General features: G+C 30.9%; 1 protein-coding gene across 1 annotated transcript; it reads left to right on the top strand.

The window, feature by feature from the left end:
* The first annotated feature begins 92 nt into the window (after window positions 1-92).
* LOC129905517 (uncharacterized) lies at window positions 93-11,485 on the top strand. Its single transcript, XM_055980987.1, has 3 exons — window positions 93-216; window positions 5,873-6,393; window positions 11,169-11,485. Exons 2-3 carry the CDS (start codon window positions 5,907-5,909, stop codon window positions 11,402-11,404), a joined length of 723 nt encoding a protein of 240 aa, XP_055836962.1. The 5' UTR covers window positions 93-216; window positions 5,873-5,906; the 3' UTR covers window positions 11,405-11,485.
* The last annotated feature ends 6,028 nt before the right edge of the window (window positions 11,486-17,513 follow it).

Genomic DNA, 17,513 nt, shown 5'->3' on the forward strand with positions numbered 1-17,513 from the left:
TTCCAAAACGGAACGTTACCGTTGAAATGTGGAATTTCGTTCATACAATTACCCTTTACCCTTTATGCGTACACAAAAGAAATGTGAACGCACTCATTATCCGCACTTTAAAAAAGAGCACATGTACAACCTTGATAAAATGGATAAAAACAAAACTGACAGCTGTGTAAAAATTCGTGTTTTTTGTTTTTGTTTCACGTGATAAACAAATATCAGGTAATTTTGTGAATTTTTACTAAAATTAAAAAATAATCTGAAAATCTTAATAAAAGATAAAAAAAAAAACTATATTCATACTATTAAAACATCTAATTGGTAGTGAAGAAAACAAGAAAACATCCTTTATGTCTATGCACAATTAAATTCAATCACAAACTATTTTGTAAATTTGGACCATTTTTAATAACTTGGTTGCTTCATTGCATTTAAGCAGCAAATTTATAAAATCCTTTCAAGTTCACAAGTACAAAAGACACCTTCAAACACTTCTGGTAGATTTGTTCAATCTTCTTATCTACCAAGAATTTGTCTTGTATTGTCCTGTCATAATTTCGAATAGGACCATAGTTCTCTCACTTTCATTTTAAGGCTCTATACGGGTTCGCCGGGTTTTGAGTTGTGCCATGTCTGAAGACAATTAAATAAAGTTACTATTGATTTTTTGGGCCGTCTCTTTACAATTATTTTAGAAATGAGTTCGCAGGACACCTTTTTTTCGAACATGACATTTCTGTTTCGATCAATCAAAACATAATCCAATAAAATAGAAAAAGTTAAATTTAAAAGTCTAAAGCAAACTAATTACAGATGTTGCAATTGTTTGTCTTCTCCTTACTCACTGAGAAGGTACATATATAGTTCACAGCTTCAAAGTTCTTGTTCTCAGTTCTCATAGATTCAATAGCCCTGTTCCATTGAAGGCGGCAGTTTACTCGTGAGTAGAAATCTAGGACAACAACTACACATTTCTATATTCTCGAGTAGAAAATGCTAATTGTAGTAATTGATCTACTCATGGATAAACTACCACCTACAATGGAACAGGGCTATAGTGGAGTAACTAAAGCAAATTATAAGGGAACCCGGCCAAACAGCTCTGATTTTGATGATCTTTTTTTTTCAAACGTCGGTAATTAAAAATACTTTAAAGTCTATAGGTTAAAAATTGCCGATGTTGCCGTATTGTTTTTTAAAATTAAAATTAATTTTTTTTTTTAACAATACCATTTTTTTCTCAAATTTCATAAAATAAATGATACCAAAAGATTCTCTAGGTAATTTAAGGAAAAAAAATATATGGGAGTAAAAGACAATCTTCCATCGTTTAAGCCTGTACGCAACTCGCGCTAAATTTTAGCTCCCATACAAATTATCGAAAAATTTTAGCTGAGCTAAAATGGATCCCATACAAATTATCGATAACTTGTATGGGAATTTTATCTCGGCTAAAATTTAGCGCGAACTGCGTACCAGGCTTTAAGCGATAAATGCAATTTTCTCACAAACTGACTTCAAACACAAAAAAAAATATTTTGAACACAACGGCAACACCTACAATATTTGCATGCACGTTTTTAAAAAGCCAGAATCTAATTTATATCTGTAAAATTTAACTCCACTAAATCTAATCAATGGTCCTCAACTCAAAATTTTGGAAAAAAAACGTTATTAAAAATTTTTAATGGCTTTTTTCCAAACTTTTTCGTAGTAAAATATGAATACCGAAAAAATGAAAAAAAATGACATTTGGAAGCTTGAAAGAGAAAAAACAAAGACACTGCTATTTCAATGTTCGGGCATAAACTACGGTGTTTCAATAAATGCCTTATACAAGACAGTGATAAGCATATTAAAAAAGTTGAAAACCTTGGATATGATAACTGAGGTCCCGCCCAATGCAAAATATAATTTTAAACTTTTTTGCAAAGCAGCACTTTAAAAATATTTAAAATTGTGTAAGTACTCCTATTTTTGTGTTCACAACTTTTGAGCCCGTATGCGCATTTAAATTCATCCATTTTCATTATAAGGGACACCCTAATATGTATGTATACCTATTACAGTTTTGAAAAAAAAAAAAAAAAATTAAAAATTACTTCAATTTCATTGGATTTTTTTGATAAAAACTGAATTTTTGCATTGAAAAAATTGATTTTCTCAAAGACTTGGGCAAATAAAAACTTTGAACTTTTGCTATTTAATTTTCAACAATAAGGGCTATTGAATGAAGAAAAAATAAATTTATAAAATGTTGAACTTAAAAAAAAAATAAGTTAATTTATTTTTTTCAAAACTTCTATTAAAAAAGTTCTTCGAAAATGAAATACTTTTTAATTTTTTTCATAAACCGTTATATGTACAGCTGCGAGCAAAAAAATAGCAGCGATTTGAAAAATATTTTAAATAAAGCAGTAAACATTAAAAGAGCTTTGATTTTGGAAATTTTTTTAAGTAAAACTTCTTAAGTTTCATTAAAATTTAAATTTTAGTAAAAATGGAATTTAATTTATTTCTATTAAGCTAAGAAATAATCCAAAAACAATATAAGCCTCAAATTTAAGTGAGCAAAATAATAGCAGGGATTTTCTTTTTCTATTAAATTTAAATAAAACAAGGGCGAAAAAAGATCAATTAAACGGTATTTTATTAGAGAAAATGTAGTATTCGCTCCCATGACCGTTATTTTTAACTACCGCTTAGCATAATTATACTTAGTATAATTATACTTTTGATACAAGATATAAGGCCAAGTCCATAGTAGCAGAAGTATCCCCAAAACTTAATATTAAACCCTCTTTATTCTTTTGAATATTCTCTGGATTGATGAAAGAAAATTGGTTCTTTATGGTGATTTAGGGTCTCAGCAATTTGTGTAACGACCACGGAAAACTAAATTCAAAACTAGATACATTACAAAAACTAATTAACTTAGAGGATCCAGTTTAAAGTTTTGGGGATACTCCTGCTACTATGGACTTGGCCTTATATCTTGTATCAAAAGTATAATTATACAGCTCTGGCACCTGAATAGTTTGCAAAACATTATGCTGCTATTACTCCGACACCAAATGAAGCTTAAATGGGTCTTCCAACAGGATAATAACCCAAAACACACTAGCAGAGCAGTCAGGCAATGGTTTCAAGATACTAAAATTGGGATCATAAAGTGACCTACTCAGTCTTTCAGACCTCAATCCCTTCTAGAAACTTTGGAGGGATATAAAAGGAGATGTGTCTAAAGCCAAAACCTAAAATAACGGGAGTTATGAATCGTTGTTGAGTTGGTTTGGTGATCTATAACACCTCCAAGATCTCAATGACTTTACGACTTCATGAAAGGTCGTTGCGAAGCGGTAATAAAAAATAAGGGTCATGGGAGCAAATACTACCTTTTCTCTAATAAAATACCGTTTAATTGAACTTTTTTCGCCCTTGTTTCATTTAAATTTAATAGAAAAATAAAATCACTGCTATTATTTTGCTCGCTTAAATTTGAGGCTTATTTTTTTTTTGGATTATTTCTTAGCGAATAGAAATAAATTAAATTCCATTTTTACTAAAATTTTAATTTTAATAAAACTTAAGTAGTTTTACTCAAAAAAATTTCCAAAATCAAAGCTCTTTTAATGTTTAATGATATATTTAAAATATTTTTCAAATCGCTGCTATTTTTTTGCTCGCCACTGTACATATTCAAATTTACTTTTATAATTTCAAATCATAATAATTGTGGCAAAAAATTTTTGAAAATAAATGCATTGCATCTATATTACGAAAAAGTTTTTAAAAGGAAATGTTAATATTTTTTCAATAATTTTTTTTCCAAAAATTCTTACCTTAATTTACTTAATTTTAATTTTACAAATATGAATAAGCTTCTAGCTATTTAAAAATGTATATTTAAAAATTGTATGTAGGTGTTGCCGTTGTGTTCAAATATTTTTTTTTTTTTTTGAAGTCAATTTGTGATAAAATTGCATTTATGGCCTATAAAAAATATATGGAATGAAGATTGTCCTTCACTCCCACATAGTTGTTTTCGCAATGGATTTCAATAGTTTTAAGAGATATCTGTCAGGTTTTTTAATTTCTTGAGTGTTGTTTCATTTGACAAGTGCAAAAACAACTGACATTGGAAATGCATATCGACTTTATTCGATCTTTCGACAAACAAGTCAAGAAATATTGTCGATTTTGATTATCATTTATCGACTATCGCATTAGCCGACTTCATCCCAGGTTAAAGGATAGATTAGGTTAGATTATATTGGTTGTGGGGAAAAAGACCCGACACACTTAGACCCTTATGGGTCCATTGTGATACCACAAAGTTAGGAACTCACTAGACCACTTATAGCTTCTTATGAATAGAGATATACTTTAAACGTCTGTTACCGTTTTCACTAGATCACTAGTGTTTTCATAGAAGAACTCTCCTAGATGGAGTTTTCTTTTAATAGAGAGAGCAGGTCAGGTGCACGCACAGAAGATGTTGAACAGTTTCCTCTTCTTCTTTGTCCATGCAACTCCTGCTGAAATCGTCGGAGAACACACCCATTCGTTTTGCTTGTCTTCCTATTAAACAGTATCCTGTAAGAACACTTATGGTGGAACTAAAATGCAGTCGTTTTAAACTAAACAAACACTTTGAACGTTTCAAGTCTTGAGACTTGGTAAGTTGCGTTCCACGCCACCTGACGGCCAGTGTGAAATCCTGTATGTGATATGGATTTTTTTCGATTTTGCGTTCAATGTATTTTCCATATAGTGGAGTCAAATTAGATTTATACCTCGGAATCCAGGGAAAGTCGATGAATCTGTAAAACGAGTATAGGGCTGCATTATGAAAAGGTCAAATAAGAAAGTTAAAAAATAAAATTTCACCGCTCTCGATTACAACAATTTTTAAGGACCGTTTACTGTCATTCCGTATGAAAGCGTTAAATGGGAATTGCTGTCTCATTTAAGATTTTGCTCAAACTTTGTAGGGATGTTCTCTAGGACTGTAAGGAAGTAAATCCATGATGATTTAATTTTAAGTTACGTGGTTTCCCCGCTACCCGCATTTGAACTTTTGAAAAACGTCATTTTCATGTTATTATAGATATTATAGATATTATTATAGATAGATATTGAAGATATCGAGTTGATTATAATATTTTGCTACGAAAAAGTTTGGAAAAAAGCCATTTAAAATTTTTTTATAACGTTTTTTTTTCCAAATTTGGAGTTAAAAACTATTCTTTCAAAAAATCTTGATTTAATTTAGTGGATTTATATTTTACAGATAGAAACGAGATTCTGGCTTTTTAAAAACGTGTCTGTAAATATTGTAGGTGTTGCCGTTGTGTTCAAAATATTTTTTTTTTGTCTTTGAAGTCAGTTTGTGAGACTCTCTCTCATATTTTTTTCCTTAAATTACCAAGAGAATATTTCGATATAACTTGTTTTATGAAAATTTAAGCAAAAAAAAATGGTTTTGTTCAAAAAAATTTAATTTTAATTTAAAAAAAACAATACGGCAACATCGGCAATTTTTAATTTATAGACTTTAGAGTATTTTTAATTACCTACGTTTGAAAAAAAAAAATCGTCAAAAACAGAGCTGTTCGGCCGGGTTCCCTAATAATTTGCTTTAGTTACTCCACTATATGTATAAATCCGGTTTAAAATATAACAAAAACTATAATTAGTCCTGTGTCTAGGTTAATAAACATTAGGGACTAAATATTTAGCAATCTTCGCGTCTGTGACGACTATGAAATCTACCCTTAAAGTGCAAATTATTCCTTTCTGAACAATTTTGAAGAGTGTATGATTTTTATAATGTGTATATATATATTTGTTTTAATTATTTATTTATTTTTTTAAGGTCCCCTATAAATTAAAAAAAATAAAACAAAGCCATGCCTACAGAAACAATAAAATGTGCAAAAGTAAAAATAATACCAACGATTGAGTTGGTAGAATTTATCAAACTTAACTCAGAGGATATTGAAGAATTGCCAGAAACCTTAAAATCACTTTGTTCAACAACAAATAAATTAAAATCTAAAATCAAAACTAAACAAAATGATTTTATAGAAGAATTGGAAGAAGATGATACTAAACACAATGAAAATACAATTTCTTTGAGTTTATATGATTTTTATTTATTGAAAAAGATTTTAAATGAGTTGAGAGCGAAAAATAAAACCGATCGCTATGCATATGAATTTTTGGAAAACTGTGACGTTATTTTACCTGAAAACGAAATTGTGCCCCGAAACCAAGCTTTAGAAAAGAGATGTGAAAAGTTAAGAGCCCAGCAAGCAAATTCAGCGTATATGAATATAACAAAGAATGTTGACTTGAGTATCAAACAGAGACATGAAGATTCATTTGCTTATCAATGTGAGTATTAATTATTAAATTTTGCTAGTTCATAATTGCTTTTTTTTTGTATTATCTGACGATTTAAAACATGAATAGATTCGTCTAATTTTTGTTCTTCGTTAAAAGTTTTCTTAAAACTGTTTTAATTTAATATACAACTCCAATAAATGACAGCCCAAAAATAAACCCCCAAAATCATGTGACGTCAAAGAGCATCAATCAAAGCTAAGAAATATGATATTTTTTCAAGAACCATACAAAAATTCAGTGCTTTTTTCTTTGTCTTATTCATGTCAATGACATAAAAGAATTAAAGTAGCTGGAAAGTATATTAATTACATTTGAGGCGTTCAGATTATTAAGGGTAAGAGTCCACTAACCCATTAGTTGGATGTTTGAAGGATTTAATTTCATTTTGCTTAAATAGGTCGAATCCCACATGACGAGCCATAATGTGAGGCAGGAGAGTGGGAGAATTGTGATCCCATCCGAGATCATGACTGTCGTCGATAAAGGAGAACCTAGCATGGCCAATTATCCGTTTAAAAGTCCATTGTTTGGTCAACAAAGGTCAACTCTAACCTTTAAGTTTTTAAAATAATAAAAAAAAGTTACACATACGCCACAATGACTCTAAGATACAGTAATGAACATTGAATGCTCCGTAGAATGCTTTATATTCCTTTTTTCGTTGTGTATATTGTCAAAATAACTTGATGGCTATAAATAAATGACTAAGAAGTACCGTTATCCTGGTTAGTTTTATTTACTTGCCTATTTATTCCTTATTTTACTCTCTCATTACTGGACATACAAAAAACACGTACAGTGCGGTTCACATGGTTAGACGCACCAATTTTCGTTTACATAAACTTCATTTTTTTTTGTATGTGTGCAAGAATAACCAAAAAACTAGTATTTATTAGAATGGTTATTTAGTTCTTAATAGAAAAACAAAAAGAAATAGTGGGTGAGTGGAAGTTAACGGTACTTTTTAGTCCTTCTTGTCTGTGATGTAAGAAAAAGTGCAGCTTTTTTCGGTTCACATGATTAGACGCACACCTTAAATAAGTTAGTTTGGCGAGATCTATTGCGCTGATTTGATTAAATTTGGAAGATTAAGCATCAAGAAGTTATTTTTTAGTGATTTTCATTCAAAATCTGTTAAAAAAAGTTCTGAGCGCGAAAGAATAAGGGAAAAATGACGCGTTGGATTCCAAAGGTCTTTCCATAAGCCCCATTGCCAAAAAAATAGGATGAAGTGACTATTTTGAAAGAAATTATTTAAAAAACAGTGCCTCCTACGAAAAAAACTTCAAAGGAGGAACAATAGAAGCTTTAACATCTCAGGAAAAATGAAAATGTATGAAAAAAGCGTCGAAAACAGCTCTATCCCCGAGCAAAATTAAGGAAAAAGCTCGGCTAACGGGAAGAACATCAACTTTTCGGTGATTTTGTTTTAATGCTTAACATCCTAGATTAAAATAAAACTTAAAAATAGTATTTAAAAAACGCCGTTTGAAAAAAAGAGCGGTTTGAAACGAAAACTAAATCGAATTATTACATTAAATGGCTCCCAAAACCATTACTCCTTCTTTTCTTGAATATTGAAGTGTCAAAAAATTTTCCTCCTTGTGAAAATCGTGAAAGTTGTGGTAATACCCATGAGAACAATTCAAATTAAATTCTTTTTCATTAGAAAAAACACATTTCGCCAATTTAAAAAAACTTCAAAAACTTGTTTTCCACGTTATGTGAAGACGTGCGATCTCCCTCCGCTGTTTCTTTCAAATTGTGCTTTTTAAAAACTATTTTTAAGTTTAATTTTAATCTAGGATGTTAAGCATTAAAACAAAATCACCGAAAAGTTGATGTTCTTCCCGTTAGCCGAGCTTTTTCCTTAATTTTGCTCGGGGATAGAGCTGTTTTCGACGCTTTTTTCATACATTTTCATTTTTCCTGAGATGTTAAAGCTTCTATTGTTCCTCCTTTGAAGTTTTTTTCGTAGGAGGCACTGTTTTTTAAATAATTTCTTTCAAAATAGTCACTTCATCCTATTTTTTTGGCAATGGGGCTTATGGAAAGACCTTTGGAATCCAACGCGTCATTTTTCCCTTATTCTTTCGCGCTCAGAACTTTTTTTAACAGATTTTGAATGAAAATCACTAAAAAATAACTTCTTGATGCTTAATCTTCCAAATTTAATCAAATCAGCGCAATAGATCTCGCCAAACTAACTTATTTAAGGTGTGCGTCTAATCATGTGAACCGAAAAAAGCTGCACTTTTTCTTACATCACAGACAAGAAGGACTAAAAAGTACCGTTAACTTCCACTCACCCACTATTTTTTTTTGTTTTTCTATTAAGAACTAAATAACCATTCTAATAAATACTATTTTTTTGGTTATTCTTGCACACATACAAAAAAAAATGAAGTTTATGTAAACGAAAATTGGTGCGTCTAACCATGTGAACCGCACTGTATTTTTCATTCTTCGTTGTGAAGAGATTTTTACAAATATTTTTACTACTTCCCAATCAATTAACAAATTTAAAAAAAAGGTCTGAAAAATTCACTGTACTCCGGGAAAAAGCACAATTATTTTCGATTTTCACAGTCAAAGAAAAAACCTTCTCAAATAGACAAATATAGGTTTAAAATTTCAATATGAGTTGGTAGAGCGATCACAAGAAATTGCAAATTTAAGAAAAGAAGTATTAGATTTGCACGTCTGAAGGAGACTTATTAGAAAGTTATGATTAGAGATGTCGCGAATATTCGGCGACTATTCGGTATTCGTCCTATTTTTGTTGGTATTCGGTATTCGGCCGAATAGTTCACCATATTTGGCCGAATACCGAATATCAAAAAGAGAATAAAAAGACAAAGTGAAGTGGGGGCAAGACCGCATATGGGGGCAAGACTGTTTTTGTACTATGTTGTATAAAAAACTTAAAATTGGCAACACTTGCTATATAAAATAGGTGCCTTTTGGTATGATGGATTATTTCTGTAAGTTTTAGTAAGTTAAGTTGAGACGACAAAGAGTTACTGCAAGTTTTATGATTTTTCATAAAATTGTTATCGTCCATGTGAAAAGTCAGTTGTACTTTTTTTTAACACTGAAAAAATTAATATTTTTAACTTTTCCTTTTTGTTTAATAGAAAGTGAATATTCAATAGTATTTTCTGCGAAAGAAGGAATCATAAAGATAAATAAAAAGAAAAAATAATCCAGAACATCAGATATGATATGACTGGGGCAAGACCGCCCATGGGCGAAATTCTAAGTTGTGGTAGCTTAAAAAAGTGAAAAAAGAAGTTCGCCGTTAAATCTTCAAAAAAGCTTAGCGCTCAGGCGCCAAATAATACTGTAAGTGATGATTCTGAGGAAGAGGACTTTGCAGACTGTATTTGTACCTTCTACTTGCAACTGTTTTCTATATCCCATCCAAAAGATTGTTGGATTAAGTGCAAAATGTGTACCAAGTGGTACCTACCAAAAAGCTTGTGCTGGAGTGAGAACTAATGAAAATTTATAGCATCATTCTGTTATTATTGCAAAAAGACTGCATTTAAAGCAAAAGAAACGGTCTTTCTACCAACAAAATTTGATGGGGCGGTCTTACCCTCATGTGGGGGCAAGACCGTTTTTTGTCAGATTTTTTTCAAAACTTATTATCTTTTGTTCAATGTTTTTTTATAATAATGAGAGTTCCTACATTAAACAGTTAACTTTATGAAAAAAGACTTTATTTTACTTAAAAGTTGTTTTTTAATGGATTTTAGAAAAATCAAACACTAAAGTCGCCCCTATATTTATCTTACCAAACATTTTTTTTAAACTTGTTATTTTAGTATTGAAAATTTACTAATGTTAAGTTATGGATAGTAAAAACAACTTTTTTCAACATTTGTTGGTAGTAAACGATTACGTCTATCTTCGTAAGTAATTCCAGCTTTTGAAAATCTTCTCTCACTCGCAAATTAAATCAAAAATGCTAATAACCTTTTGGCCCACATGCAATGAAATAGAATAAGAGAGACTATAACATGACAAAAGTCACGTAGGAGTAAAATAAATACACAAATCGGTGGCCGAATATTCGGTAAGAAGAAAACTAACCAATGCTGCAAAAAAAAAAAAAAACATCGCCTTAAATTTGCAAAGAATGAAATATGATAGTCTGGGATGCATTTTCCTGACATGGAGTAGGCCCATTGGATTGATGGCATAATGGATGAGTTTTCCTATCTTCATAAACTGTAGAATACCATGTAATCATATTCTTCTGAGTCTATGCCAGTAAATTGCACATCATGCATGAGACTGAACCCGAATATGTATTAAAAGTTACAAAATTAGCTTTCGGAAGAATAAACTATTGTTCTTACGTGCCCAGTTCAAAGCCTCGATTAAACGACTTTGGGCCGGAATAAAAGAAGCATGTTACAATATTTCACAATAAGATGTCAAATGTTAGTTGAAAGTTTATCAAAGGGGTGTCAAGATATGTAAATTCAAAATTTTTATTTTTATTAAATGTTTTGATATTGAGAGTTTTGGTCATTGGCTGCTTTCACGATGAATTTTCAAAGTTGTTAACTCCCAACTGGAAGATCTTTAATGTGCAAACTTTACTTATATAAACAAAAAACTTATTGTTATGCAACGACGTTCTAATCGCAAAATAATTTAATTTAATGCATTTTTAAGTTTCAAAATACTAATTTTAGTTTAAATTTACATTTTTTTAAGCAAAAAAACACTTAAAATGCTTTTTTTTTTAGTGAAGGAAGTCAACCGCCAAGTGATTGCAGTGGTCCAGTTCGTGTGTTCTGTAATTGCAGGTTTCGTGTTTGGATTTTTAGGAATTGAGTTAATTGTTGGAAATCTGGACTTTGGATTCCGTTTATTACTGGGAATAATGTGTGCACTTATTATAGCACTGGCTGAAATTTACTTTTTGGCCAAAAAACTTAATGAATGTGAAGATATGTTTTCACAAAAAGTAAAACGAGATTAATTTAAAATTTTTTATTTATAAATATATAAAAAGCTTGCATCTTTAATAAAAGAAAACAAAATCATTTCATCAATTTATGAATTATCTGCCTATTATGAAACTTTGAAGATATACCACATTATAATTGTCTAGTCTAGTTTTCTTTAAGTTTTGCAAATTTATTTGAATGCACAGTATTTTTTACCCAAAAAAACACACTTAAAAGAAATAAAAACAATTTATCTAATTAACATTTGTATTATAATTGAGCATATAGTGTTGTTTCCAATTTTTTAAAAAGAATATTTTAACGAAGTAAAACTTTAATTTACGCTCTTAATAGAAGAACTGATGCTCTATCATTTTACCTAAGATTACTCTTTTTAGACAAACCAAAAATATATCTGATTACCAAAGGCTTCAAATTGGAATCTTATCAAAACTGTTAAGAAATACTTAAATTTAATTACCAAAGACATGATCGCAACCGAAGGCAGTTATGCCCAACAAATTAATAAAACGTGCTGTCGCATATTTAAAATCAAATTTCTCTACACCAACAATTTTCGTATAGATTACAACATTTAAAATAATACCATGAATGGCCTCTCAGTCACAAGAAATGCATTTAATCTTAAAAACAATTTAGCAAATTCTGAGAGCCCTTAACTTTGTCTTTCAGTATATTTCGTTTGGTGTCTCATACGTCACTCTGTATATTCATAAAACCCAAAACATTTATTTATACTTCATGGTTGGATTTCGAAAAAGTCAGAGACTTTGTGTACTTGGGTTAAACTATAATCTTGGAGAATGAAATCAGTGCCGAGAGAAAGCGAATAATCACTTTTAGAAAGCATTCAACCAGTAATCCCCTCTTTCAAAGAACCGCGGAAGCCCTGCACAAATTCAGCGGTTATGATGGATCGGTTATGTGGAGTGTTGGAACACCGAGGCACCAGCCCGTCGAGTCTTTCGTGGAAAAGAAAGACCGCATCTTAGGTGGCGCGCTCAGTTGGAAAATAAGCTCAACCAACTTGTTAAGCGCAACTGGAGACAGCTAGCTAAGGACCGAGCTAGCTGGGAAACTTGTTGGCTGAGGCTGAGATCCATCCTGGACTGAGCACCACCTTAAGTAAGTACGTATGTAAGTTTTTTTTTTTTTAATTTTGACTCTTTATGAAACTTATCCAAAGTCTATCGGATAAAAGCGCAAGTTAATGACCATTACCATCATTCTTATCTTCCCTTATTCTCTTTAAGGATGTCATTTCAAAAAATCACATATTAACAACTTCACTGTCCCTATGCAAACTGGTAAAATAAAGTAGCTACGTTCATAATTTTGTGTCAGAAAGACAGGCATTTTCCTTACGTCCCATGAATAACATTTGATACATAGAAGTTTTCTGCACCGTATTTCCAGCGTCCATGAATCATATATGATCATAAATATGAAAAATATACTACGTCCCTACATAAATTGATTCAAAATGTTCTCTACGTCCAAACTTTTTTTGTGGTAGAAAGTATTGCGACTGACTCAGATATGAGGCAAAATGCTTTTTTTACCATTAATAATTTTGTTGCTTTGTTAAAAAAAAAGTTTTACTTTGTGTTTACATATCATTCATGGACGTAGTAAGTGTTCATATCATATGAACACGTCCTATGCATCAAATATGATTATTGACCAAAAACGATCGTCTATTAATCCAGTCAAATAAGGGTTTAACCTAGGAATGAATACTAATAGAAATTTTTTTTGCTCAATACCTTCGTTTTGGCATTCTATGACATACCTCAAAAATCTAGAAAAATCTCATGTCCGCAACTCGCGATTTTCAAGGACAAAGCGCGAAATGGAGAGGATGGTATTATATACACATAATGATACATGATATCAAGGTATTTTTTAATGCTGATTCTAAAAAATTTAAAATTAAGGCAATCTGATGTCTCTGAAAAAAAGTTATACCTGTTTTTCATCTGTCAACCCGTATTATTATAACAGTTGCTAACTTACTACCGAAAAAACCCTTAAAAGTTAGCGGAACCAAATTTAGCATGAAGGTTTTTATATCCATTATCATTAAAAATCAAAACAATGCAATGCAAAAAAACATTCATATCTATGACAAAATGGTATTTTTGAGAAAAGGGGAAATTTTGGGATATGCACTAAAAAATATCTAGGTACAATCTTGGAATTAGTGCTAATAGGCTAATTTTTGGTTTCTATCTTTGTTTGGATATTCTATAACTTATGTCGAAAATTTAAAAAATCTCATATCCGCAAGTCCTAATTTTCCTGATTTGAAGATAAGGTGCAGATTTTAAAAAATTGAAAAACTACACTTCAAATATTTGTGTCAGATCAACATGAATAGGTACATTACTTTTCAGGGATGGTCAGATTGATCATTGGAATCAGCGTTAAAAAATACCTTGAAATCATATGGGTTATGTTGGTATAGGTGTAGAAAAAGCTTTGTTTGGTTGACATATAAAAAATAAATTTTTTTGGTAGATGGTCTGCCCGACAAAAATGTTTTGAGAATTAATAAATTAATCAGGGCCCCCTGAGAATGGGGGCCCTGGGCACGGGCCCCGTGTGCCCTTATGGTAAAGACGGTATTGCATAATTCTTAACATGCTTTAACGCCGCACACAAAAGTGCAAATAATTTTAATCCTTGTTCATTGTTATTTAATTTTTTTTTATATTTTCTTGTTCGTTTTAAATTAATTTACTCATTAGAATATACAAAAAAATCTCATTGAGGAAAAATGAGTTTTCTTAATAATATTTCAATTTTTACTGCAGTCATATTTAGGGGCTGTATAAACCTACAAAAGGATATTAAAATTATTTCTCTGATTTTTTGTATATAATATATCCGTTGTTAAAAATACATGTTCATGAATCACAATTGCTTCATGGACGCTGTAAACGCTGTACAAAAAATAGTTTATGTTCAAATGTGATTCATAGGACGTGATATTGATGTTTTTTTTTCAAGCAAGAACGTAGAGATGTTGTTTTACAAGTTTATATAGGGACGTAGAATAATATTCGTTTAGTAATAATGTTAAATCATATATGATTCATGAACGTAGGAAACATGGGAAAAAATACAATTCATGAATCACAAATGATTCATTGGACAGTGAAGTTGTTAAAGTCAGTTCTCATCCAAACCTCAAGCGTTTTTCATTTCACAACAAGATCAATTTGACTCTGACGTAATAAATTTAGAATAATTGTTGCGAAATTTTTTTTTTTCGTTTGAAAAGTGAAATAAAGCCAATTTTTGAAGTTGGTCATATATCTTATTGGACCTTATTCGGATACTTTCTATGTCATCGTAATGTCTTGCCTGATTGTTATCTCGAGTAAGATTGTTTTTAAGAATCCTTAACTTGCCCAGTAGGTAGGTACTAGAGTGACCGCAAGAAATCGATTTTCGAAATTTGGTCGGGGGAACCCCATAAAATGTTCCGCCTTTGCAGATTTTTAGATAGCCAAAATTTCAGCTCGATTGGATAACTTTAAATGGTGCCGACACTCGTCCAAAGTATCAAAAATCTCTGTTTTTTCACTGTTTTTCGAAGAAAATTAGCTCTAGCTCCCAAAGAGATCGGGTTATTTTCACTTTTTATATATTAAATTAAGGGTAGTGTTGCTACACATATTTTAGATGCTAAATTTGTTTAGTTTTACTAAAACAGAAAAATTTTGTCATCAATTTAAATTTTCAGTACTTACCTCAAAAAGAGCTGAAGTGCAAACTCGATTTAAAATGAAACTTTTTTTTAAACTGTTTTATTTAAAAAAACGAAACATTTAACAGAATTCTAAGGCTGTGTGTGAATTGCGTTAAATAGTTAACACCGTGTAAAATTTTTGACACTATTGAGGTGAACAAAAAAATTTCAGCTGTATGGCTTATTGTTTAATATTTTTCTCTGCTTCTTTTCTGCTATGAAACTCCTTTTTAATAAAAAAAAATACAAAACAAAACCATCTGCAAAAAAAATTTAACTCAAATTTAACCAGGTCCCAGAGCCCAATAAATTTTTAACAGCTGAAATTTTTTTATTCACCTCAATAGTGTCAAAAATTTTACACTATGTTAACTTTTTTACGCAATTCACATAGGCCTAAAAAACAAAAAAAATAACATCGTGTTACATTTCTTATACATAATTATTGAAGTAAATACTAAAAAAATTTAATCAAGAGATTTACAAAGTAGTTTTGGAAGCATCAGGATACAATTTTCGGCCCTCACTGACTACTTGAAGTACATATTGTTTTTGTTCCTCATCTTTACTTAAAAAGGTTATTAAAATCGGTTATTAATTTGACTCCTCTTTCTGTCATGTCATTTACGACTTTAAGTTATTGCACTTTTTTAAAGCCTTCTTTAAAATGCGGGTTTTCGGGCCAAAGATTTGGAGGTTCTTTGAGAAAACTTGTGTCTATTTTCAATCGGCTGAAAAAGTTCAATGTTTTTTTGTTCACAATATTTTTTAACCCTGCTGTGACAAATTGTTCATCTTCATGTGTCTGTAGCTTTGGATTTACTATTCTGTTGGTTTACGTTTCACTGGTTTTCAAAATTATGTTGGCCGTTTCTAATTTTTCGCCATCTCGTAAAGTTAGGTCAAAGAACGCCAGACCTGCCAGCTCTGAACTCAAATACCATAAATGGTTTGAGAATTTAGCAAGAGCCTTCTCTGAAATATCTTTGTCTATCTTGCGGTATTCAATGCAATTATGCAAAAGATCAAGATCTTGTTTAGGAGCCAGATAAGCTCTTGGGGCATTAAACCAAGCAAAAGTTTTTTCTTGTTGAATGTAAGTTTGATTTTGAAACTACAAAGTCAATTAGATTTTGCCCTAGTGCTTCTATTGTAGCTATAATTATGCGAGAAGCATTTCTATCAGATGCCTTACATCGATCCAATAACATAGAAAGTTGCATTGTTAAAAGCTCTTTCACCCCACGACTATACCTCATACTTTTGCTACCCGAGGGCCCAGAGATAGAGAAACATCCATTCTATCCCAATCCGCAGAATAAAACAGTTAAAAAAAAATTTAATTTTAAATCGAGTTTGCACTTCAGCTCTTTTTGAGGTAAGTACTGAAAATTTAAATTGATGACAATATTTTTCGTTTTTAGTAAAACTAAACAAATTTAGCATTTGAATTATGTATAACAACACTACCTTTAATTTAATATATAAAAAGTGAAAATAACCCGATTTGTTTGGGAGCTTGAGCTAATTTTCTTCGAAAAACAGTGAAAAAACAGAGATTTTTGATACTTTGAGCGAGTGTCGGCACCATTTAGAGTTATCCAATCGAGCTGAAATTTTGGCTATCTAAAAATCTGCAAAGGCGGAACATTTTATGGGGTTCCCCCGAAAAAAATTCGACAAAAATTTTTTTCTATGGGAGTTGCGGTCACTCTAGTAGGTACTAACTTATATGGCAATTAAAAAATGATCACTTTTTTGCAAATAGAATCCGAAAAACCAATATTTCCCGGTATATTTGTTGAGATTTCAAAAATAACACTGGTCAACAAAATTGCACCTTTTTTTATTTATGCAATTTTATAACTGTTTTTTTTTTTATTAATCGCTGAATTCAAATCTTCCCTCGATTTTTTTTAGCACCTACAGTGTGGGTGATACAGTTACTTAAAATGTAGAAAACAATTGATTTTTGAGATTTTATAACGAGAATTCACACACCCAAAAAATTTGAAAAATACTAATTTGTACCTGAATAAAAAAAAACACTAAGCTGGGGAAATTTTTAAAAAGTTCACATCCAAAAATCGATTAAACTCGAGCTGATAGAACAACTCTGATTTTTGGAGGTTCAGCACACCCAAAAAATTTAGAAAAATATTGTTTTGTTCCTGAAACCAAATCACCGTAAGCTGCAAAGCAAAAACTCGATTATCGAGATTTTATAACTGGAATATCTCGAAAACAAGAGCTGATAAAAAAATTCTGGTTTCGGGTTCGAGTTCAACACTCCCAAAACCATAACAAAAGTATTATTTTGTTCCTGAAACGTAACCGTTGTTAGCTAGGGAAATACTTACAAA

Source organism: Episyrphus balteatus, chromosome 1 (assembly GCF_945859705.1).
Source record: "Episyrphus balteatus chromosome 1, idEpiBalt1.1, whole genome shotgun sequence".
NCBI lineage: Eukaryota > Metazoa > Arthropoda > Insecta > Diptera > Syrphidae > Episyrphus > Episyrphus balteatus.

What these genes read in the sequence shown, in the direction of transcription:
- LOC129905517 (XM_055980987.1), top strand. Translation starts at nt 5,907, where the DNA reads ATGCCTACAGAAACAATAAAATGTGCAAAAGTAAAAATAATACCAACG. An exon ending in AGATTCATTTGCTTATCAAT is followed by an intron (nt 6,394 to 11,168) that starts GTGAGTATTAAT and finishes TTTTTTTTTTAG; the next exon opens with TGAAGGAAGTCAACCGCCAA.